The sequence below is a fragment of the Azolla caroliniana genome, unplaced genomic scaffold (genome assembly GCF_043228905.1).
Source record: "Azolla caroliniana isolate FFs.n. ecotype wild unplaced genomic scaffold, voAzoCaro1.0.p SCAF_17, whole genome shotgun sequence".
Lineage (NCBI taxonomy): Eukaryota > Viridiplantae > Streptophyta > Polypodiopsida > Salviniales > Salviniaceae > Azolla > Azolla caroliniana.
The window spans coordinates 18,696,141-18,721,999 of NW_028230452.1; the positions used below are offsets into that span (position 1 = coordinate 18,696,141).

Sequence of the window (25,859 nt, forward strand, 5' to 3'; positions counted from 1 at the left end):
TGATCTCTTATTTCGGTGCGTTTGTTTTACTTATGGCTTCACAAAAGTGAAATTTGCCATTTATTGGCCACCTGAGACTTGTACATCGATTTCTCTTCAAAAAATATTTGCTTGACTAATTGAACTAAAACTTGTTATTGCTATGATTATTTTCTTCTCACATTGATTAAGCTTCTCATTAGAGAGAGAACTTCTATTTACGTGTTCATTGTTGACAGTCAATTCTTCTTTTCTCTTGTAGTCTTCCTCTTTTCTTCACAGTCAATGACAATCGACTTCTTCCATGTTAAATTTATCTAGTCACACTAAGATTACAATTATCAACAATTTCAACACATATGAGCTAATTCTTCCACTAATGGATTGTGACACACAAGAAACAAAGAGGCAATATTTATGAATAGCCCTCACTTTGATACCATGTAAAAATTTAGAAAACTATCATGCAACATAGAAGATGTCTCTGAGTGAGTAAGAGAAAGAGCCTAGATGGTGGTAACTTAGTTGGTAAGGTTGTCTCATGGAGACTAGAAGGTCATGCATTCAACCCCTACATTCCATAATGGGATCTAGTAAAATAAGAAAATATATATGAAGTAATATAGAGGGTTCATTCCAATGGCATTTAGTAAATTAAGAAAACATATATGAAGTACATAATACAAAGGGGAAAGTTGGGCTTTGAACCCAAGAATCAGGGTTAACCACTAGAGTAACTATTATGCAACTAAATGTAGAATTTGATAGCATGTTAAGCAAGATGAGGGGATGACTACAATGATAATAACACTACTAATCAAAAGGTAATCTATGATGTAATAAACTATAAGCAACACTTTATGCAAGAGGGAGGACTTGGTTTACATAGGATTGTTATGCAACTAAGTATAGAATTTGGAAGCATATTAATCAAGATGAGGGAATGACTACAATGATGATGATATTGATTTCTCCTCCAATATATATGCTCACAAATCCATAGCAAACCTCTTTCCCTACTTCCAAGCGCTAACTAGCACCCTCATTCCATGATCCATCTATAACTAGAGGGAACCTCAGGCCCTAGGTTTTTAAAACTTCTATAGTTTTAAGTGGCTTAGTATTGTACCCAATGCATGATATATCATTATTTTGATTCTCACACGGATTACCTTTGTTTAGAGACAATGACACTCAATTTACTATGCATTCAAATGTTTTCCAATGCACTCATAAGTTTTTGCACGTCTTCTAAAGTATTTGCTAAAAATACCACATCATTTTCTTATATTAAAACCATGATAGTTACATTCCAAGGGTAAACACTTCAATGTCTTCTTATTTTACAAAGTTGTCAACAAATTATTCCAACTCATCAATGCATAAACCAAAGAGAGTTGATAGGGGTGGGCATCCTTGCTAACACTAATAACAATAGTGAAATAAACTGGAAATATATTTCCCATGCATAAGCCACAAGTTACAACCCACCATACCAAAAACCTTTTTGAAACGTATAGAAATTGGAAGTTCGGTGAATAGCATTCAAAGCAAAGATAATATTGGATGTTAGGTGATAGAATGATTTGATTGTTTGGATTGTCAATGCTATCTTCATGTAAGTGGCATGATAACATCATGTATGATCATGGAAGTCTTGATTGAGATTAACTATTCGAAATTTCCTCTGCACTTTTGAATAAGTCATGATATCAACAACATATACTAGGTAAAAGCTTTAAACCTAATATTTAAAATAAATGCACAAAATAACAACAAAAATATTTCCTGTCATTAAAAACAATTTATTATTTAATGTTATGTATGGGAGCATAGTATGAACCATATGTACCATACGTGCATTTGCAGTCGTGTATGTTGCAATCATTCAAGTATGGTAAACACCCTTGAAGTATGGTAAATGCCATACTTTTGTGATCAATATTTATTATAGGGTAAAATTTCTTTTAAGGTAAGAAAGTTAAGGTAAAAAAATTTTAAAAACATAAATATGGTTTCATAACATACACATTTGTTTGCATGCGTATGAAAAAGAATGTTTGCAATTGCATTCGCGAAGTTACTTACTATGTATGGAGTATTGATGAAGTAACAAAAATCAGTACACTACACAAAACAAACATTAGAACAATTGTTTGGTATTGCGTACATGTATGACTTCAAACCTTTAGTTTCTCCACAATCCCATATCATATATGATTGTTCCCGTATATGTAAACATGAATGACACATCTTACTGATAGATAGATAAATCACTTTCAAGAGGACTAAATCGCCTACATACTTCAATATTTGTCTTACAATATAAACAAAACAACAAATGTTGCAATGATGGGTTCCAATGTGATGGGAGCATCATTGCTTGGAACTTGGGGCGTATTTCACTTGTTTGCAAAAGCTCTCCATATTTTCATCATATCTAAGTTTTCATTATGTTATCCAAGCAAGTGCATATTGATATTTTATCCTTAAGATATGGTTTTACAACTTCACTTCTACAAACCTTGAGCTGAAAACTATAGGATTAACTATTATGCAATGCTAACTAGTAAAGTGATATATGCTTGGCAAGCAACTATTCTTTTTATGTCCATTGTTTGTGGATCATTCCATGGTTGAGGATGGCAAAATGCCTCAAAATCCCTAATTTGAGATGGGAATCTAGTTTGTTTATCATATTCTTTAGATATATATTGATTGTTCAAAAAGGTCGTTGCATGTTTCCTTTAAACATAAACTAGATGCTTAGCTTTTGGGTGTATTCATTTTTATTGGACATATTAAAATGTTTATTGCGGATGTGTGACATGGATGAAAGATGTAGGCCTTCAAGCCTCTTTGTCTTGTTGATGCCGCAAATGTGAAGCTAGTTTTTGAAAGTTTGAGAATATGCATCCAAGGGCCTTTTTGGCTTCTATCTAGAAAAATGTGTGAGCTAGATTTGGCAAGCAAATAATGAGGGATGGTAAAGGTTGAAATTTGGGGCAAAAAAGTTGAAGAAACTTGAAATTTGTCAAAACGTTTTTGGTAATGTGTCATGATTGAGTTAATGAATTTTTTCATAACAAATATAATGGTCCATCGATACTATAATTTAGCCATTAAATGTTCTTGAATATATATCCATCTATATATTTATATACATATATGAAGTGGAGTTGTCATGCACTAACTCGAAAAGGAACAAAACTTAACACGCTTAATGCTAGTACCAAATTAACCAAGTGCCGGTGGTGGAGGTTTTAAAGACCATCATTGTCATGAAAAGTTACATGTATGGATTAGGGTTTCCTTAAAAACAAAACAAAAAATGTCATTGTTATTTTGTCGTATTAGTAAAATTAGAGATGATGGTGAACCATATTGACTTGAGGATGGGCTCTTGCTTCCAATATTGGTTGGTAGTGTTTGACCATAACATGTGAACATGTTATAAAAAGGAAGGAGTTCATGTGAGACAAATACCAACACTCACTTTGAGTAATATAGATCCTAGGTTAAAATCCATCGTTACTCTATATTGGTAGATGACTACCATGAGGTTAATTCATAAATACACTTGTAAGAGAGGGCTTGATTGCATGAGATTGTGTGCCATACTAGTTTTAGTTGGAGGAGTAAACTTATCTACTTTTGTAACATCATCACCTACTCCTATGTTGACACCGCACTATTACGATGCATCTTGCCCAATCCTTCCATTCTTGGTACGTTCCTCCATGAAAGCAGCGGTCCAAAAGGAAGCACGTATGGCTGCGTCCATCATACGCCTCTTCTTCCATGATTGCTTTGTCCAAGTAATGATGAGAACAACAACAATAAGACTAGTAGTTTTGAATATTATATTAACGAATTGTATATCAAACAATAACACTATAATATTTTGTAATCAATTTTACTAATGGATTTTATATCAAACAAAAAGACTCTATTATTCCGGAATCTATTATACTAAAGGATTTTACATGAATGGCTAGACCATGTCTCCTAATATCTTATTGCATTGGCTACAGGGATGTGATGGGTCGGTTTTGTTAGATGATGTTCCTGCCATGGGTTTCAAGGGGGAGAAGACAGCCTTAGGCAATAACAACTCGATACGTGGTTTCGATGTAGTGGACATGATCAAAGCCAAAGTTGAGGCCGCATGCCCCGCCCTTGTCTCATGCGCTGACATCCTTGCCTTGGCTGCTCGAGATGCTGTTGTCTTGGTATATGAACCCCCACCAAAACATCACATTGCCACTTTTCCTTGCATGTGAATTATCTCTTATTCATCTTTGTTTTTTTTATTGTCCAACCTCACATATTTTACAAATCTGCCACCCGTATCATTCTTTAGGATGGATGGTGCGATGTTCCTTGTGTGTAGACCATATGGGTAACTAGCTATTGTAGCAAAATGATCATGTAGAAAATATGCAAATGAGTACCTTAAACTAACAATTGGCAACAGTTTAGTTCGAACCACGAAACCACGGCTTAACGGTTAAAATGGTTTGGTTTGGTATGGTTTAGGTTCAAGTTCTTTAAATGGTTTGGTCTCGGTCCACTTCAATTTAGGGGGTTAACGGTTCAGTTCGGTTCAATTTAAACAGTTTGATGAAAACGGTTTGATGGTTTTTAAATATTTAAAATTTTAAAATGTTTTACAACCTTTTCATTTTTAAAGGTTAATTCTCACATTTTAGAAAAAACTTTAAACTTTTAAAAAATAAAAAATAAAAAATAAAAAATATGAAATTTGACCAAAGTTGAATACCGAAACTGAACCACAAAACTGCGGGTTTAACAGTTCAATGGTTTGGTTTAACGGTTAAATGGTTTTGTGGTTTGTTTCAGTTCGGTTCAAGGTTATAAAATTTTAAACAATTCAATTCTTAACCGGTTTGGTTTTGACACTCTCGAACCAAACTGAACTGAACCAAATCAAACCGTTGCCGATGTTACCTTGAACTATAAACATTGTTTGATGTGAAAATTTATCATCGTAAATAGGTTAAAGTCCTTTGATCCAATTCTTGACCACTATGATTAAGATAGGTTATTCCAATTATATAGTCAACTAATTTCGATCACCTCTATGAATATCTAGACCCTTAACATGATATTCATTATAATCAACCCAACCTTACTAGACCACCTATTTCTGAAGAAGTAGAAATAACATGCAAGTACACCTAGTAATATTTAATGTTGCAATCTATACAACCTGGAGCTACCTCCAATAGGAAAGATATTAGTAACTAACGTTATCACTTTGTTACATTTGAAACAAAGTTTTGATCAGCTCTTCTAAACTGAAATAAGATTTAACATAAAAAAGAGCCCCCAATATCGTCCTTTTAAACCTCAAATGTAGATATCTAACATCTTTTACATTGACCATTTAATAAATGACTAATTGTCGACTACAACAATGGTTCTTATGTCAATACTGATAGCCATGTATCACGCCACAGAAAGTTTATGCATTATGTAAATTTTTCATAGAGGAGATGGTTTATTTGTATGTGCATTTGTGATGGTTAATGTAGACTGGAGGGCCATATTGGCCAGTCTTGTTGGGTAGAAGGGACTCAACTACAGCAAGCTATTCCAAAGCAAATGAAAATTTTCCGAGTCCCTTTTCTGATGTAGCCACATTCATCTCCAAGTTCAAAGCCCAAGGTCTATCAACAAAAGATATGGTCACCCTTACAGGTGGGCTTTAAAATTTAATTTAAAGAAATTAAACCTATAGCCATGGAAAAGAGGGAAGATTGTAAGGCTTTATCAAATACAATGAAGGAAATAAATCATAGGCATGCAAGAAATGTCAATGGGTTATTTCTACAAAGTTTTATGCATACTCGTTTGGAATGTGTGCTGCAAATTGCGACTAAATTATGTGCCTAAGCTATGTATTAGGTGCTCACACTATTGGGAAATCACGATGTATCTTTTTCCGAAGTCGTCTCTATAACTTCAACAATACAGGCAAAAGTGACCCTACCATAAATGCGTCGTACTTGAAATTCTTAAAGAGTGTTTGCCCTCCATCCAGTGGTGATGATACACCATTTTTCTTAGATGTCACTACTCCCATCCGCTTTGATAACCGATATTTCACCAACCTCATTTATGGCAAGGGTCTTCTCACTTCTGACCAAGAGTTATTCTCCTCGGATGCCTCTACATCTGCTATTGTTCAAAAGTATGCTCAAAACTACCAAGATTTTTTTGCCAACTTCCCCAAGTCCATGATAGCCTTGGGAAACTTGAACCCTCTAACTGGAACCTCTGGTCAAGTACGTGCCAATTGTCATTTCGTAAATAACTAGTACTCGTTAACAATCATATACTTTATTTGCATAAATATGTCAACAATAAAACTTGGACACTTTCATTAGAACTACTTTTTGGCATATAAGGGGATTAAAGAGAAGTGTAATAAGAGCTACAAATGTAATTTAATGCTTCAACTTCATTGTAAGTATTCGACTTTTAAAGGGCAAACCTATTTTATAGAAGAACTATCAAGGTTGATGTTGCACTTGTTATTTTATAGAAGAACTATTGATGTTGATGTTGCAAAAATTAGTTTGAGTAGAAAAGTGTAAATATGCATGAACTCAAATGAAAAGTATGCAATAACGAACAAAACCAAAACCCAATGCTCAAGACATAATCCACAAACTTGAATTTTGGAACAACAAGATCAACCCGTACACCATTGTCCTTATATATTTTAATTTTGATGCAATGACCTCATGATCTATGCATAATAATTTGTGGCAATGTAACAAAATATGTAATATGACATACAAAGGAAACTTGAAACAATGACAATGTGCTTCAACATGTGATGTGTTGTTATCCTTATAAACTTTGAACCAAATCCACTATTGAATGCTCGATTAGATATGAATTCCATTTTGTATGAATGTATGAGAAGTGCATTTCAAGATGCAAATAAAACAACAATAAAACTATAAAGTCTTCAAATTTTAGTTGTATTACGAGCATAATTGTAATCGTAGTGGTGGGCTAGGAATGAAGGGTGAGGATTGAATTATTTCAATCTTATGATGATAGATAATTTTAGAGAGTTTCATCACTTTCACCTCTTTTTATATAAAAAAAGAAACCAAGTATAAAACATTCAAGGGCCTAGGATTCGGGCATATATAAGAAGGCTAATTATCTTTGTGGGCGGGAGCTCTTTTCTTTATTGTTTTAGATAGAGACTCTAATTGTGTACCTTCATAATTGTTGCCTCCTTCTCCTTCAAACCCAAGGTATGGTCCATGTTCGTACTTGGTGGTATGGGTGTCACGATATAGTGACATAGAATACATAGTTGGTGAGGATTGAGCCTGCAAACTCACGTCAACAAGATGTCACGCTATCTGCTTGATCTAGAAATAACTGTTCTAGAAGGTTCTAGAGGTTCTAGAATATTCTCCAGAATATTCTAATGCATGCACTTCAGCTCATAGTATAAATACTTATAATGTCCAATTCAACACCAATCATTGACACATCAATCTAGTATTCTCATTTTATGCTATATTGTTCCTTGACCTTCATATTTGTCTTCATGCTCTCCAGTTAATCCTAGCTTCTTAAGCTCATACTCTTGTCAGTCACAACTTCTAGAGTTCCTAGCCTCTTCACTTCTAGTTCCACGTTCGTAGCCACGTCATCTGTGCTCCATCATAGTCCATGGTTGGTGTGTTCGTGACAATTTCAATCCCTTCCACTAGAGGCATCATACCATCGTCGTCACCTATAATAACCAAGACCATTAATCCTAAAATAAAGACATAAATGACACAAGCATACTGAAAATACACGTTACCACCCATCCGCCCCCGCGCCAGAGTCGACAACACAGACGAGGAATCCCGATCTATCCCAAACCAGCCAGGATCTCCACGTCAAGAGCTTGGTGGATGACTAGTCCACGTCAAAGAGAGCTTCGTCAGAATCATTCATGGGCCCCACCCTGACTAAGGAGATTATCCCCTATTTATAGGACCTAGGCCATCTAATGACATCGACTTGACCAATCATGTGTGGGGTACCCAATGACACACATTAGGTCAGTCCAATAAAGCCGACGACTAAGATATTACAGTATGATAGCCCCCAAATAAGCACATCTAAACCAATGAACATTACATACTCCCCCCCTCCGTTTAATTGCATTCTTGCAATGGGAAGTTAGGAAAATGTTTGTGTAATGTCTCTTCAGTTTCCCACGTGCTGTCTTCTTCCAATCTATCCTTCCACTTAACCTTATAGCGATGAACAACCTTTGACCTTAGGTTTCTCGACCTATGGTCGAGGATTCTCTCAGGTTCATGTGGAGCAAAATGATCATCCTCCAATGTCGATAAATTAGACGGTGATGGAAGGCAAATCCAAATGATAAGCATTGGGACCTATACATTTTAAAACTTTATATGGTCCACAATACCGTGGGGCTAATTTTGCACATGGTCCTGTTCTCAATGTTTCTGAGTCCTTAGGAACCCGTTGAAAAACCTATTGTCCTACATGGAATTCCCTTGGTTTTCTATCATGATTCGCATAAAAGACAATTCTGTCCTATGCCATCCCAAGGTTTTCTTCTGTTAATTTACGTGCTTCAAGCATATCAAAGAGAAAATTCTTCATACTATCCAAAGTATGCGAATCAAATGAAACATCAACAGGAGGATGTGGCGTATAACCATACATCAACATGAACAAACTGTATTTTGTTGATGTATGCTTAGCGCTATTGTAGGCAAATTCCACCATAGGAAGGTAAGTCTCCCATAATGAGGGTTTTTGCGCTACATATGCTCTCAACATATCCTCTAATATTTGATTCACTCTCTCAGTCTGCCCATTTGATTGAGGATGATCAGAAGAATTGAGACTCAAGGTTGTTCGCAGTTTCTGCATAACTTCTGACCAAAATGTACTTGTAAACTTGGAGTCTCGATCACTTACAATCTCCATCGGTAGACCATATAAGCTATAAAGATGTTTAATAAACTTAATAGCCAATTGCTTTGCGGTAATTGTGGATTTTGTTGGGATGAATCTTGCCATGTTGGTAAGCCGATCAACAACCACCCAAATGGCATTATTTTCCTCAACGGAACGAGGTAATCCAACTATGAAATCCATGGATATACTTTGCCACTTTTCAGCTGGAATATAGAGAGGTTGCAATAAGCCAACTTTTTTCTGTCGCTCGACCTTAATGACGTGACATTGTGGACAATGTATAACATAGGACTCTACCTCAGGTTTCATTTTTGGATAGAAAAACCTAGCTTTAATCAAAGCTAATGTTCTTTGCACACCTGGATGTCTAGTAGAAGGGGCATCATGACATTCATACATAATTTTATTCTTGATGTCCTTTATGTGTGGTATGCAAACCTTACTATTGTGGTACAATAACCCATTCGCAACATAGTAAAGGTTCTTCGAGGTAGACGTGGTTCCATAATCGACGTCAATAGTTGTTTCAACTCTCTACTAGAACTTGGAAAATGTTCTGTCATCAAGGTATTTTTGTTTACCTTGGATCAAATCAAATAAGTCGTCATTAAATTCTACGAAACTTAGGGCATTAATTTCTAGAATACGACTCAGGGCATTTGCAACGGAATTCAAAACCCCTTTTCGATATATAATTTCGAAATCGAAGTCTTGCATCAACTCCGCCCATCTTGCCTTTCGACCCTCAAAATTCTTTTGAGAGAGGAAGTATTGCAAGGATTTGTGGTCCATTAAAACAGTAAATTTACTACCATACAAATAATGTCACCATTTTTTTAAGCCATAAATGATAGCAAATAATTCTTTTTCTTGAACCTAGTAATTTCTTTGGGCCGAATCCAATTTTTTGCTTTCAAAAGCAATTGGTCTCCCAATTTCAAATAATGTAGCCCCAATAACATAATCACTTGCATCCGTCTCAACTAGAAATGTTTGATTAGGATCAGGTATAGCTAAAGTAGGTGCATTCACAATTAATGATTTCCACTTATTGAAGGTTTCTTCAAGAGAGGCATTCCACTCAATAGGTTTAGTGGACTTTCTTGTAATACCCTTCAATAGGTCTGTAAATGGTGTAGTGTAGGATGAATGGTTTTGAAGAGATATTCTTAGGAATCCAAAAATCCTAAGAAAGATTGTAGATCCTTAACATTTGAAGGTCATGGCCAATTTAATATCGCTTCTATCTTAGTTTTATCGATAGACACACCCGACCTAGATATGTGATGTCCAAGATACGTAACTGCCTTTTGGAAGAAATCACATTTAGATAGTTTGGCAAATAACTTGTATTCACGAAGCTTGTCCAAAACTCTTTGGACATGACACACATGATCCTCAAATGTGTTACTATATACCATGATGTCATCAAGGAATACGACCACGAAATCGCCTAGCTGATCTCTGAATATATCATTCATCAATTGTTGGAATGTGGCTGGAGCATTAGTCAACCCAAATGGTAGAACCCGAAACTCATAATGACCATAACGAGTTTAGAAAGTTGTTTTGGAAACATCTTCTTTCGAAACCCCGATTTGATGATAGCCAGTGCGCAAGTCTATCTTAGTAAAATATCTTGCGCTTTGGAGTCTATCTATCAAGTCATCAAAACGAAGCAAAACGTAGGAATTGTGAATGGTGAGTTTATTCAAACCCTTGTAATTTAGACACCTTCGCTAAGTTCTATCTTTCTTCTTGGCCAAGATGACGGGAGCTCCCCATGGTGATTTGTTGTACCGGATGTGTCCCATTCTCAAGTATTCCTTGATTTGTCGGGCAATTTCATCCTCTTCGGTTTGACGCAACCGATAAGGGGGTATGCTCACAGGTTTAGCGCTTGGAACCAAGTTTATCTTATGATCTATAAACCTAGAAGGAGGTAGTCCTTGAGGTAACTTATCCCGGAATATCTCCTTAAATTGCGACAAGATGTCACGCAGAGCATCTTTCTCAAAATCATCCAATGAACTCTTATCTACAAATTGATACAGAGGATCATTGGGCTATAATATACACGCATAAAATTGTGCATCAACATTTCGATCATAAGTATAAAGATGATTAATAGACATTAAATTTTTTATCGCAATCCCCTAAATAAAAACTTGTTGGTTATTATTTCCTTCAAAAGAAATAGAATGATTCAACCAATCGATATCAAGACTATGTCTATTATAAAACCATAAGTAACCAAGAACTACATCTATCGTTCGTAAACGCATTACATGAAAAGCCAACTTTTCAGTGTAGTTATTTATTACTAGGGGTACACCATGTGCAATTAATGAATGCCTTTGGACATGGCCTCCCGCAGTAAGGACTTTGTAGTCGTGGTCACTTTTGGTTATTTTTATTCGTAACATCTGCACCATATTAGAGTCAAGAAAATTATGAGTGCTACCACAATCAAATAGTATAGTTACACTTTGATTGTGGATAGTCCCATAAGTTTTAAGTAAATCGTGCACGGTCCAAGAATATATTTTTGTAATGCAATAGAACTAACGAAATTCAAAAACATACTTGGATTATTGGAAGTTGATGGCTTTCTTTGCGGATTGTTGGAGTTACCGCTCTCTTTTCTCTACCTACACTCGTTGGCTTTATGCCTAGGCTTCTTACAAAAGCTACAGATTATTACCCGCCTTTTTGCATTGTCGCTTTGACCTATCGGAGAAGGTTGGTATCTACGTTTTCCGACTCTTTTGGTTGGTAACGAGCTTTTGTGTCAAATAGAATGTGGGCACGTTCCATCGCTTCTCCCAAAGTATTGGGTTGATGAGCGTGGATCTCATAATGAAAATCTTTATTGTGGAAACTATTAATATATAATCCTATCAGTATTCCCTCATTAGAAGCCATACTGATTGATTTGGTCAATAGTCCTGCCCTTATCAGACAAGTGACACATATCTTGTATCACTTGGGAAGTCATCTTGGGACGGACAAATTGCATCTTGAGAGTCTTTTCAAATGCCTCCCATGTTCCCGGTTTTCTATCCAACCACTCCCACCAAGAGTTTGCGGCACCGATCATCTCACGAACCGCCATATCGATCTTTTCAAAGTGATTTTGAATATTATCGAGACAAAAGTGAGCATTCCATCCGTTTATCCAACTGCTCACAAACTTGTGGTTGCGTTGCTTATCCCTTCTCGAGAACTGTTGAGGAGTAAATGAAGGCTTCTTCATATTGCTTGATGTGGAAGTGTGTGCCTTTAACTCCAAAATTTGTTGTTGAAGGTTTTCAAACTTATGCCTATTGGCATCAAGAAGCCCTTCAAGTTTGGAGGAGAACACAGTTGTGACCATTGTTATTGACTTGACAATATCGTCTTGCATTTTACGGAAATCATCCCTCGTGAAGAATTTGATATCGTCGTTAATATCCTCATCACGGACCAGAGATATTGGTCAATTGTCCTCATCTCGTATCAGAGAAATTGGATGACCTTGACGTGTGGGAGATGTGGGATGTGTCGAAAAAATTCGATGGTTAGGAGATGTGTGATGTGCAGAATTGTGAGAGGAGAAGCCATGAAAAATAAGGAGAGTTGATAGATTAAAGAAATAAGTATACTAAAGTCTAAAGTACTAAAGTGTTATAAAAGACTTTAGAATTTGGATGAGGAAGTGAAGAGTGATAGATCATGAGAGAGTGGGTATATACTTATATTAATATACCCGCTTTTCTTAAGTCGGTGAGTAATAAAGATTCCCATAGATATGTCCAATTTAGGCATTTATCCCCTTTTCATCTATAGGGATTCCTAGATTAGACATTAGGAGCAATACCTTCCCTTTTAGGAAGTCACTGAGAAATAGTTGCTCACCACCTCTCTAAGGTTAATCTCTTCAATGCTTCCAAACTAGGAAATTCTCCCTTTTTAGTTATGAGAATTCCTAGTCTAGATTTTAAAGATAAACATCCCCTTTTTGGAAGTCGGTGGGGATAGTAGGTGACTTCCTTGAGAATCACTGTACTAACCAAACGATGATGATCATCCCAATAATGATGATCTCTTCACTCATCATCCCAATATTCTTCCTATCCATCTCATACTCATGATCCCCTCTCAAACATTAATTTCTTCTCTTATCTCTCTCCTTCGTATCGATTAATAAATGATGATGATCTCATCCATATAATTATATTATCATCCTTATAATCAACTATATAATCATCCATATAATCCATCCATAAACACTAATGATCTATGTTTTATCCATCCATCATCGCATAATCAACACACACCCGTGGTGATGGATGATTGTGGCCATTCAAATAAACCTTAGGGTCGATGATCAATTGATTATCGACGTTCAACGATCATCACCCTAGTTCTTTTGGCCAATAATAAAATTGATTATCAATGATCATTATCCATATATATGATGATTGTCAATTAATTCACTGAAAATTAGATGATCAAACATCACCTATAGAATATTAGGTGGCCGACCTCTAGAGACGTGATCTCCACACGTAAAGCCGCCTCATGGGCATGGCCATCAGATGAAGAGGGCTATACGAAAAAATAAATTATAAGTATATTTGTGGTGCTTTTATTTTAATAAATATATATTAAATATCTTAACGTAAAACAAACACATAATAATAATAACAATAATTTTATAGATTGTTTTTTTAACCCCTTGATTTTCTTTTGTGCATCAGTGGATAGAACTCAAAGCCTTTTCTTTTAGTTTATGACAAGAATCTACTAACCAACCCATCACACAAATCTTGTTGTAATAAGGTCCATGTCAAAACCTTAATATATTTATTATACATAATCCCTACAATACACTGCACATCAACACATCACCCCCAAATGGAATCTCCGTGGCGTTTTCAACACTTCCCCAATCCATCATTAAACATACATTAGTACGTAATTTTTTTTTCATATTTTCCCGTACTAAGGCACACAACATGAATCCAATCAAACATTATATTTTTAGGATTAAAACCGCTTTCATACCATATGTAATAACCAAGATCATTAATCCTAAAATAAAGACATAAATGACACAATCATACTGAAAATACGCGTTACCACCCATCTGCCCCCGCGCTAGAGTCGACAACGCAGACGAGGAATCCCGATTTGTCCCATACCAGCCACGATCTCCACGTCAGGACCTTGGTAGATGACTAGTCCACATCAAAGAGAGCTTCGTTAGAACCACTCATGGGGCTCCCTCGGACTAAGGAGAGTATCCCCTGTTTATAGGACCTAGGCCATGTAATGACATCTACTTGACCAATCATGTGTGGGGTACCCAATGACACACATTAGGTCAGTCCAATAAAGCCGACGACTCAGATATTACAATCTGATAGCCCCCAAATAAGCATGTCTAAACCAATGAACATTACATCACCAACTCGTCACCATCGTTTCTTGTAAAGACATTGTTGTCACCGTTGTTGCTTCTAGAGACACCGTTGTGACTGTCTTTTTTGTAGAGTTACCATCATCAATGTCTTTACTTCCAGAGTTACCGTCATCAACATCCTTGGTTTTAGAGAAATCTTCATCACAGTCATCGTTGCTTCTAGAAACTCTATCGTCACCATAGTCATAGTTGTTCCTTCCAGAGATGCTTCCTTATCATCATCGTCTTCACTGCCTCATCTTTAACATCATCATTTTGAGCACCTCTTGTTGCCTACTTTGCCAAACCTTCATTGTCGTCAACATTACATTGCTTGGTCGGTTAGTATCATCATCATTGCCATTGTCATCATCGACAAGTATCATTTTGTATCATGATTTTTGTGAGGACTAATTTCGATCGTTCACCTTCCCAATTCCGGTGGGTGTTAAAACCGCTCACTTTCCTTGTGGGGATCAAATCATTTCACGCTTGCACTCCATTTTCATTTTGGTCCACATTTCACTTCACTTTTCTTTGACGAGGATCGATTTAGATTGCGCACCTTCTAGTTTGGTGGGGGTCACAACTGCTCACTTTCCTAGTGGGGATCGCGTCGGTTTCTCGCTAGTGCTACCATTTGCGTCGTGTTTTGGGTCAACCTCAACTATTTACCCTCTCATGATAGAACAATTCAAGTTGACCGCTTCGTCTGCACTCCTCTACTTGTTGGAGTTCTAGCTCCCGATGAGGACCACATGGTCTCTCACGCTCGATCGTGTTCCAATTCCTAGTGCGGGCCTCACATGGTCGCTCACACCCTTGGTGTTCTTGTTCCCAGTGAGGATCGCAGATGGTCACTCACGCTTGTTTGTACTCTTGTTACCAGTGAGGAGCACAATGTTGAGAATCCTACTTGTCCACAACCGATAAATATTTGTGTGTATGCAAGTGAAAGGATCGAGAGTGACATTACACAAACGGACAGAAAACCGAAATACAGAGACAAGATATTTTACGTGGAAACCCTGAAATGGGAACAACCATGGGAGCCCACAGACTCCGAACTAAATCACTATATTGAGAGGAAATACACACACTAAGAATCTCAAGGCAATGATCTTCAGTTCTTCTTCGTCTGATAGACGACTACAAAGTTATACAACTCTCTCTCACACACAATCTCTCACTCTCTAGTTATAGAGACAACTATCCACAACAACTATTCAATAATGATCATCCCCTACATAACTACTTGCCCTAACTATATTTATACTCATACACTTAAATGACTATTTACAAATATAACCTTAATGGGCACATGTAGTCTATTTACAAATATAGCCCAATCAGATTCGATTGGTTCGCCTATTAGATGAGTCGATTATCGATCGATTATTGATTAGTCGAATTTTTGGCCTGGGCCTATCGACCTTGGCTGAGTTAGCCATCGACTGTTTCTGTTCTTCCCATCTACAGGGACCTATTTCGCAACAAACTCCCCCTTCACTCTGGCATGGGATGCTTCGTCAATCCAATCCATTTTTGACATGCGTCCAACTTTTCTGTTGACAACACCTTCGTCAGCATGTTTGGTCCATTTTCCGCTATGTGGATCTTCGTTAGAGAAAACTCCTTTTCCTCTACCTTCTCTCGAAGCTAGTGGTATATTCTCTAGATGTGCTTGGTCTTCGAGTGGTAGGCGGCATTCTTTGTAAGGTGAATGACACTTTGGCTGCAGCAGTAGAGTCGGAATTCTTCTTGTCGAATCCCCAACTCCCCACAAACTCCTTCATCCAAATAATTTCCTTTCTGGCTTCTACAACAGCCATGTACTGGTGTTCCATGGTTGATAGTGCCATGACCTTCTGCGGTCTCGACTGTCACGGCACCCCTTCATAAGTCATCACATATCCAGACGTGGAACAACGGGTATCTACATTAGCCGACATGTCCGAATCGGTATAACATTCCAATATGGGGTTACCTGAGCTGAATTGAAGGCATGCGCTTTAGGTGCCTCTCAGGTATTGGAGTATCCACTTCACTGCAACCCAATGCTCCCTTTCGAGATTGCTCATATATCAGCTGACGACTCTGACTGCACATGCAATGTCCAACCGGGTGCAAACCATTGCATACATCAAGCTTCTGACTGCTGAGGCATACGATATTTTATACATCTCATCCTTCTCTGTCTTCATCTTCGGACATTGACTTCCGCACAACTTACTGTTTGTCGGTAATGACTAACCGACTAGCTTCGCATCTTGCATGTTGAATCTCTGGAGTACCTTTGTCACATATTTCTCCTGTGATAGACATAGCATCTTCTTTTTCCGGTTTCGGACAATGTGCATACCCACTATCTACTTTTCCGGATCCATATCCTTCATAGCGAAAGATTTGTTCAAAGCCTTTTTCAAGCTTCCGATTTTCTTCAGGTCTTGTCCGAGAATTAACATATCGTCAACATACAATAGGAGGATGAGAAAGACTCCTCCATCATATTTCTTAACAAAGACACAATGATCGACTTGTGTCTTGTTGAAACCGTGATCCACCATGAAGGATTCAAATTTCCGATATCATTGTCGGGAAGCCTGCTTCAGTCCATAAAGACTCTTCCTTAACCGGGATACCAAGTTCTCCTTCCATTTTCAATAAATCCTGCATATAAATTTCTTCTTCGAGGTCTCCATGTAGAAAGGCCATCTTGACATCTAATTGTTCAACTTCAAGGTTCATGTTAGGTGCTATGCTCAGCACCGTCCGGATGGATGTCATCTTTACTATCGGGACAAATATTTCATCGAAATCCACACCCATCTTTTGCTGAAAGCCTTTCACCATGTTTTGGGCTTTGTATCTGGGCGGATTCCCGCTTTCTCCGGGCTTCAATTAGTGTACCCACTTGTTTTGAAGTGCCTTCTTTCCCTTCGACAGCTCGGTTAGTTCATACGTGTGGTTCTCATGCAAGGAATCCATCTTGTCTTGCATGACCCTCAACCACTTTCGGTTGTGGGTATATCTCTCCTCGAAGCTTTCCTGCTCCCCCTAATCGGTTCACAACACATACTCCCTATCTAGAAATCTCTGAAGGGCCCTTCTCTCTCTCAAAGGGTATCTTCTGCTTCCATTCGAAGCAGTTGACTCCTGTTCGACTTCTTCAGTCAGCTCTTCGTTTGAGTCGGAATCGGGTCCTCATTCGGCCATCTGTCTTCTTTCGACCGGTTCCCCTTGTTCCTTAGTCGGCACCTGACTTTGCCTACTATCTATTCGGCCAATTGGTTCATATCCGCCTTTGGTCGGGCAGACTGACATTCGATTTGATCAAACATCAACTCGGCTCGAATCGATAGTTGGAGGCTGTTACCGATTAGGAACACGGTCTATGGTCAATCCTTCGACCTAGACCTCAAAGTGACTGTGTTGCAATGAATGGTATTGTCGTAGTGTAATACTTAGTGGGATACCTCACGTATCCTAGTAGCATGTAAGGGAGACGGCTACAACCGAACTCCTTAGACAATGGACTAGCAACCACATTGTTACTCACGCCTACGCTCTTACAACTATGCTACGCCACCAAGAATCACAGACACACAGTAGATTAACCACAGACATGCACAAGGATCAGAGAAGATAGAACTCTATTAAGATACGCCTTTTACATTCCAAAATCACACGCTACCTCTATCAGAGGATTTCTGCCCTTTATATACACAGGGTCTTTTTAGCCGTTCACGCTTCCCGCGTGAACCGTTTACATGCGTTACAATTTTACTATATTCTATATTTCTGCGCTCCTGTCTGTCGGTTACTATTCCGGTGGACAACACCTGGCACGCCTGTGGGACAGTGCCATGGCACGTCGAACCCACCCCTTTAATCTTCCTCCAAATTGATCCAGATGTTTGGTTCTGCTCCGGTGTCTGGATTTGGGGACGACGTAGTGTTCGTAGGCGTGTCAGTGCGTGGTTCCACTACCTGCTCGTGAGGGCTGCCTATGGTGTCGCTGGTTTCTTGTGTGGGCGGTCCGAGCTCTGTTGCCTCATCGTGTGCTATGGTGGCCGGTTCCGCCGTTGGCGGGCTCGCGGTAGGTTGGGGTTCTGTCTCGTCCGTAACCTCCTCCGTGTTGTGGGCCGTAGTCGTGCGCTCTGGTGAGTGAGGTTGGGGTTCCTCTTGATCGATAGTTTCACTTTCTGGTATCGTGGGGGGCTCCGCTTCCCGTTTTGTGCTGTGCACCGTAATGGTTCTTTCTGGTGACATGGGTTGAGGTTCCTCTGGTTCGGCAGTATCCGGAATTGGTATCGCGATGGATTCCTCGTTTGTTCGAGTGCTATGAGCTTGTGTAATTTGGTGAAACAGGTCCTCTTGACTTTCACCAAAATCGTCTAGTAGCTGCGTGAGTTCCTCGGAGTGTTGGTTCGCTAGCGCATGATAATCCTGCACTAGGTCCTTGCGTACTGCCGCAATGCTTTCCTCATTGAGCTTGTAGAACCCACGACCGTCTTTCCTTCGGTTCTCCCAGTCCGCCCGGTATGTATGCAACTCTGCTGCTTTTGCGGCCCATGCCATCCAACCTTTATCGAGCGCTGCTTTTAATTGCGCCGTAAACCTCTCCCGATGTGTTTGAAGAAGTATGCGCACATTGTCGGTTATTGTTTGGCAACGGTTGCGTGCTTCTTCTACGGTCTTCCTGAGGTTGTCAATTTCTCGTTTGTTAACCGCCACCGCTTCCTCATAAGTGCTCTTCATTCTTGCCCATAGCTGAGATTCCTTCGAATGTTCAGATGGATTTCGAGCTGATGCCTTCTCTCCTGTTCTCCTACAAGCTGCTCGTCGAACCATGCTTTCTTCTTCTCTAATAAGGCCCGGAGTCCCGCGATCGCCGCTTCCGATTTTTTCGCTTCTTCCCATAATTGGGCGTTTTCTTCTTTTATCCGTGTGTGTTGTGTTGCCTCCATTGCGAGTTTCTCTTCAAGGGTCTTCACTGCCTTTCGGCCGTTGGCCCAGATATCCTTTTCTCTGTCCGAGGACTGGCGAAGTTCGGCGCGGAGACGGTCAATCTCTGATTCCGCCAGTTGTAAGGCCCGTTTCGCTTTCGAGGCAATGTCGGTCTGGGCTTCCATTTCTTCCCTTAGGGCTTCAACGGTGTTGGTTGTTGGTGGAGCTGCCTACTGCGCCGTAGTCGCGTTACTTTCCAACTTCGTGATGCGTTCACTGGTCTTTTGTAGCTCGGCTTTTGTAAGTTTAACCGTTTTCCAAACATTTTTATTTTTAATCACCATATCCTTGGCACCCATACTGACCTTCGCCAGTTCCCTATGCACTTTGACAAGGGCCGCGTTTAAAGGGGGTAATTCCATCCCCATTCGGCGTATACCGGCATTCCTTTGTTTGCCGACTCTGGCTAACTGATCCTCATCGTCGCTTTCTGCCATTTGTGTTAGCGCGTGCTCGATCATTTAGCACTCCTCGTGCTCCTCGGCCATTCGTTGTGAGACTTTTATTTGTTGCGTTGCCAAAAATTCCATGAGTTCAAAAGTGGTTCTGAACTGTAATAGCGCGCCGAACTCATGGGCCGAGTCCGGAATGTTCGGATACGCCGTCAATACGTCTTTCCCCTGCTGTGATTAAGCCGTAATGATCGGCCGTGGTTCCCGGATTATTTCGAAGGTGGTGTTGGGCTCCGTAGCTACGGAACTGTTGACCATGGTCATCGTCTCCGTGGCCGCGAGGGTGTCTTTAACTAACCCACGCCCATCCTTCTTGTCCAGCGTCCGCCGTTTCAGCCGTGGGCTTCCTTGACGTGTCTCGGCTTCCGGTTCCCGCGCAACTTCCTCACCGTGCTCCGCCTGCTCTTCCTGTGTTGGCTGCGTGTCGGGCTGGGGTTCATCCACCCACTCTATGGTGGCCAACTTCGCTAACCTTCGCTTTGCAGATCGTGGCGGCGGCGTGGGTTTGCTGGCCTGTGGTGCCGGTAGACCTTGGGGTAGGAACAATATCGTCATATACTGTTGTATCAATTGGGGCCTTCCCGTAACGCCAGTCCCGTAATGATGCCCCAATCGACTGTGCGCCCTTCAAAAGTATCAACAATGATATCTGCCTTCTACTTGGGCATCCCATATGTGTTTATATGTACTCATCCCACTTCTAACAGGAACTTGGCTATTTCGTAGAAAAAGGGGTCGGGGATTTACTTCATTCTATATGGCTTGGCGGGCGCCGAATAAGGCTCGAAAGATCTCTGCAAGGTTTCCGCGGGAGGGATTTCGAAATGCCTTTCACCCAGAGTGTTGGTGACCGTGTCGATGTTGAGATTCCTAGCGATGTCTATGGCGTTAGGGTGTGGAGGTGCCTCAACGACTCTGATGTACCCATCCAAACGTTTCTCCACGAGCCATCGACGCAAGGCGGTAGAGATGGGTATCGGCATAGTGGGGTTAGGCCCATGGCTAATGGGTGAGGACTGTTGGCTATGGCGAGCTTGAGCTCTGTGATAGGACGGAGAAGAGGGTGAGGAAGGGGAGCGATGAGAGCGATGAGAGTTAGAAGGTTGGTTTCTGTATTGTGCAGAAAACCTTCTATTTCCTTCTTTTTGTGGCCTAAGGTTCATTGGTCGGTGAGCCATCGTGGTGCCGCGTGTTCTTGGCCTAGAAGTCTGTGCATGCCTTAAGTTCTTTTAATAGCATCACTATCTTCTCTCTCTTTTTTTCGTAACGGTTACATACAATACTATTTTTACACTATAGTACAAGTGGGGCCGTCTACTTACTCCGCGGATTCGCCAGCTTTGTCTTGTCTGGCGGGGAACGGGTTAGGTAGCGTAGGCCCCAGATAAGGTTTCAGGCAAAACCCATTCACTTTTTGACGTAACACTTCCCCGACCAATGTGCCAAGTTGAAACGTGCCCTGTTCTGCTCCCACTATCCAGTACGGGCCTGTCCAGCGGAATCTTAATTTTCCTGGCATATGCCCCATGCGTGTTTGGAAAACTAATATTGTTTTCCCAACCGTAAAGTCTTTTTCACGCGTATGCTGGTGTCGGTCCACGAATGCTTTGCGCCGCCATTGTTCCTACTCTAATATGGCCATACTGCGTAACCTTGTTTCTCCTAGTTCTAGTAGTTGCTGTAGCCGTGCTTGAATCCGCAAACTGGGTACCTGGAATTCGACTGGCACCACGGCCTCCAAACCAAATGTTAGCCTGAAAGGCGTTGATTGTATGCTAGTCTTATAACTGGTACGGTATGCCCAGAGCGCGCTGTGCAATTTGGTATCCCAATCCGTTCTGTTCTCATTGACTATCTTTTTGAGGATAGTTTGTAGGGTTTTGTTCGTGGATTCCGCCAATCCATTTGCTTGAGGGTAGTACGACGCACTTTTTTTGTGAACCACAGCGTAATGTTGGGTCAGTTCGCTGATGACCGTATTGAGGAAGTGACTCCCTTGGTCACTAATGAGCTCGATACGGCAGCCGAAACGACACCAGATGTGTTCGTAAAGGAATTTCGTCGCGACTGTCGCGGTATTCTCGTGTAGTGGTTTCGCTTCTACCCACTTGGTATAGTAATCCGTGGCCACCAGGATGTACTTATTGCCTGTTCGAGCGGCCGCCGGGGTAAAAGGTCCCACAAAATCTAGCCCCCACTTTTGGAAAGGATCCAATGGCAACACTGGTTGTTGTGGCATCCTCCTGACTTCCGTAGGCTGGCCCAATCGTTGACATAAATCGCACTGTCTGCAATATTCATACACATCCTTTTGCGTTGTCGGCAACCAAAGTCCCGCTTGCCAGATTTTCCGGGTCGTAACATCGCTCGCGTAATGTCCTCCTGCCGTACCACAATGGGCTTCGCGTAGAACCGCGGCCTTCTCATCCTGCCGTATTCCGCACCTCCAAATGCCGTCACTGCCTTTGTGGTGTAGTATGTCTTCTACTAAACAGAAATGTCGACTCCGTACAGCCAACCGTTTTTTCTCATCCGTTTGTAATTGGGGTGGCGGTAACCTTGTGGTCAGGAAGTAGGTCATTTCCATCAGCCACTGATCTGGAAAATTCTTTCCGTTTGTTCTGCTAGTGTTGCTACCTGCAGAATGTCCGCATCCGGAAAGTCGTCGTCCGCCTTCTGCGTCGTTTCTCCATTATCTAGTCTGCTCAAGAAATCTGCCACTATGTGTTGCGTACCCAGGAGGTGTTGAATTACAAAGTTGAATTCTTGAAGCAATAGGATCCATCAAGCCAATTTCCCCGTCAACGCTTGTTTCCCTACCAAATATAGCAGTGCCGAACATAGTTCTAGCCATACGTCTCAAACGTGTCATACTCATACGTGAATATTCGTATCATACTCATACGTGAAATGGTTCCAAGTATGATTGGAATCCATTCGTCTATATTTATATTTATATTTATTTTTATTACTCTAAATTTTTTTAAAAAAATATGAAAAATAGAAAATAATCAAGATTTTTATAGACAAAAATCAAGACCTTAAATTCATTGAAAACTAACAAAATAGCATCCAAAGTTCTAAACATGAACCAAAATTTATCCAAAGTTCAAAACTTCAAACATGAACATTAACCTAGAAAGTAGCTCTAACCTCTAAATTTATAGTACTAATTGTTAATCCACGCCTCTCTACTCTTGAGGTGCATTGTCAAAGTTAACATCTTGCCCATCATCATCATCTTCGTCAAAATCCTCATTAACCATAGTTGCATGTTGACTTTGCAATACCAAAAGCCTATCATCATCTTCTTCTTTATTAATCATATCCAAAGTCACTTCTATACGGCATGAATCTCTTTCTTTGACTTTCTTTAATAGACGATGGTTTGTATGCAAGTATACTAGCTTCTCTATATGATCATGACTCAACCTATTTCTCCTCTTAGTGTGTATCAATGAAAAGGTACTCCAATTTCTCTCACATGGAGATGCACAAGTACCTTGAGAAAGCACTCGTATTGCAAGTTTACTTAAATTTGGGGTTTCTCCTCCAAATAATTCCCACCACTTAACACCATCTTTCATTCTAGTAGGATCATTTGAAGGTGGAAGTTGAAAAATACCCTTCTCTTTAGTTTTATAAGCATGATACTCATCTAATAAATTACCTTGCATCTTAATGTCACCATTTGCATATCGCATAATGGTGTCTATCCAACTAGCATTCACCACATTATCAAAAACTTGAAAATTTTCCCACCAAATTGGATGTAAGAGGTATCCAATTGCATGTAATGGTGAATGTAACATTTTGCATCTATCCATGCATAATCCTCTAATTTCATCAAGCAACATGTTATTGATTCCTTGCATTTTATTTATTTCTTCTATCATTCTTCGTGTACATTCATATATCAACCCCATTGTTGCACCTTCTCTATCCGCCAATCGCAACACTTTTAAAATTGGTGAGCATATTTCCACTATCATCTTTACATTTGACCAAAAGGAAGCATTCAATATTATCGAAACTACTTCTTCTGCATGTTGAGTTTTAGATCCCTTCCATTGGCACCATTCTTCACTAACTACCATTCTTCTTAAACCACTATACACTCTATCATCCAACAAATTTGATAGCACAATGAAACTATAAGCAAACCTTGTAGTAGAAGGCTTCAACAATTCCTTTTTACTAAACTTGCGAAACATTGCAAGCACATATAGCTTTCTTGTGATGAATGTAGTAACCTTCATACCTAATCTCAAAGCATCATTAACCCAAGCACATTTTCCTATATCCTCAAACAACAAATCAAGGCAATGACATGTGCATCGAGTAAAAAATATCATGGGCCACTCTTTCTCTATCATATGTCCGGCTGCCACACAATTTGATGCATTATCCATGCATACTTGCACAACATTTGTTGGGCCAATTTCAAGAATGGTAGCTTTTAGAATATTAAAGATATACTCCCCCGTTTTACATTCTCCACTTGTATCCACCGACCTCAAAAACACTGAACCAAACATTGATGAAGCTAGAACATTAATTATTGGTCTACTTCTAGTATCTGACCAACCATCACTCACTATAGTGCATCCATATATTTTCCATTTCTCTTTGATGCATGAAAGTTTATCTTCAACAACTTTTACTTCTTCATCTAAGTGCCTCTTTCCCAATTGGAAAGAACTTGGTGGTTTATATGACGGACCAGCCTTTGCAATTGCTTGAACCATATCATGAAAAAAGGTACTATCAACCTTAAGATGTGGAATATCCTCTACAAAAAAGAATCTTCTCACTGATTCATCGGCATTCTTATTCAAACTTTTTTGCCAAGAGATTTGTAAGGATCCACTAGTATTCTCCATTGTCCTCTTCTTACATGATGAAGATGACATGTCAACTACAGATGCACAAGTAGGTGGCACAACATTGGCATTAGATGTACTTACATCGACATTATTCTCACTTTCTGCAATAGAATTTTCATTAGCATTAGTACTTTCATGAGCATCCACATCCAATATCAATTTCTTTATCTCATCTTTTATTGCTCCAGTGACTTTGCGGCATTTATCCACACCTTGTCCTTTTAGCCCCAAAAGATGGGCTTTGATTCGGTGTGGACCACCAGCAAACACGTGCTTGCAATGTTTGCATTCATTTATATGCATTCCTTTATCGTTTCTCTTCACGACGATAACGTGGTCCCATAAAAAGCTCTTTGCTTTGCCCATACTACAATCACATTGATTTATAAATCAACAATTTAGTAAGTGAGTTAATAAATCTACAATCACATTGATATGAATATATAAAAAAAAACATTAGAAAACTACAATTACATTGATTTAATAAAACTATAATCCTTTTGAAGTGCTTTTCCTTCTCAAAGTTTAGAATGATTCTCTCACCTTAGAATGCAAATATTAAAACATTTGAACAAGGTGAAATTTGTTTGGTATGATAATTGCAAACATGTCCTTCCAAGGAGATTTGCAAACAAATTGTCCATAGTACATACACAAAAACATCTTTTGCCAAAGCTTAAGGCGAAGCGGAAGATGTACACATCAAAGTATGCATGCCTTATTATTTGATCTTTCTTTGAAATAAAGATGACATGATTTTTTAAAAGCAATGAAGATAGCTTTGAAAATTGAGACAATGGAAACTTCATTCCCTCATGGTTTGTAAAATTTAGTGAGCCATCTTGCACATTTTAAGAGAATATATACACACTTGTAAATTTAAAACAACTTGATCAAACAATATATACACATCTTTGCATTTTTTTGTTTTTCACCTCAGTCCACGACTCCACTTAGATTGTGTAAAATGAAGAAGAAATTGCACAGCATATTGCTCAGTTTCGGAGAAATTGCAAAGCATATTGCACAATTTCGGAGAAATTGCACTTAGATTGTGTAAAATGAAGAAGAAATTGCACA

The 25,859-nt window shown here is 39.4% G+C and overlaps 3 protein-coding genes across 3 annotated transcripts in view; 1 reads left to right on the top strand and 2 right to left on the bottom strand.

The window, feature by feature from the left end:
* Window positions 1-25,859, bottom strand: part of PTAC14 (plastid transcriptionally active 14) — a 99,424-nt gene that overhangs the window by 36,024 nt on the left and 37,541 nt on the right. The gene's annotated exons all lie outside the window — the stretch shown is intronic.
* Window positions 3,463-6,394, top strand: LOC147853397 (peroxidase P7-like). The gene is made up of 4 exons (XM_087333626.1): window positions 3,463-3,797; window positions 4,014-4,211; window positions 5,538-5,703; window positions 5,911-6,394. Exons 1-4 carry the CDS (start codon window positions 3,528-3,530, stop codon window positions 6,321-6,323), a joined length of 1,047 nt encoding a protein of 348 aa, XP_087189752.1. The 5' UTR covers window positions 3,463-3,527; the 3' UTR covers window positions 6,324-6,394.
* On the bottom strand, window positions 23,055-24,656 carry LOC147853398 (uncharacterized). Its single transcript, XM_087333704.1, has one exon. It carries the CDS (start codon window positions 24,639-24,641, stop codon window positions 23,085-23,087), a length of 1,557 nt encoding a protein of 518 aa, XP_087189830.1. The 5' UTR covers window positions 24,642-24,656; the 3' UTR covers window positions 23,055-23,084.

Coding starts and splice junctions, on each gene's coding strand:
- LOC147853398 (XM_087333704.1), bottom strand. CDS start 24,641: ATGGTTCAAGCAATTGCAAAGGCTGGTCCGTCATATAAACCACCAAGT.
- LOC147853397 (XM_087333626.1), top strand. CDS start 3,528: ATGACTACCATGAGGTTAATTCATAAATACACTTGTAAGAGAGGGCTT. Junction 4,212..5,537: donor CTCGAGATGCTGTTGTCTTG/GTATATGAACCC, acceptor TGGTTAATGTAG/ACTGGAGGGCCATATTGGCC. Junction 5,704..5,910: donor AGATATGGTCACCCTTACAG/GTGGGCTTTAAA, acceptor GCTATGTATTAG/GTGCTCACACTATTGGGAAA.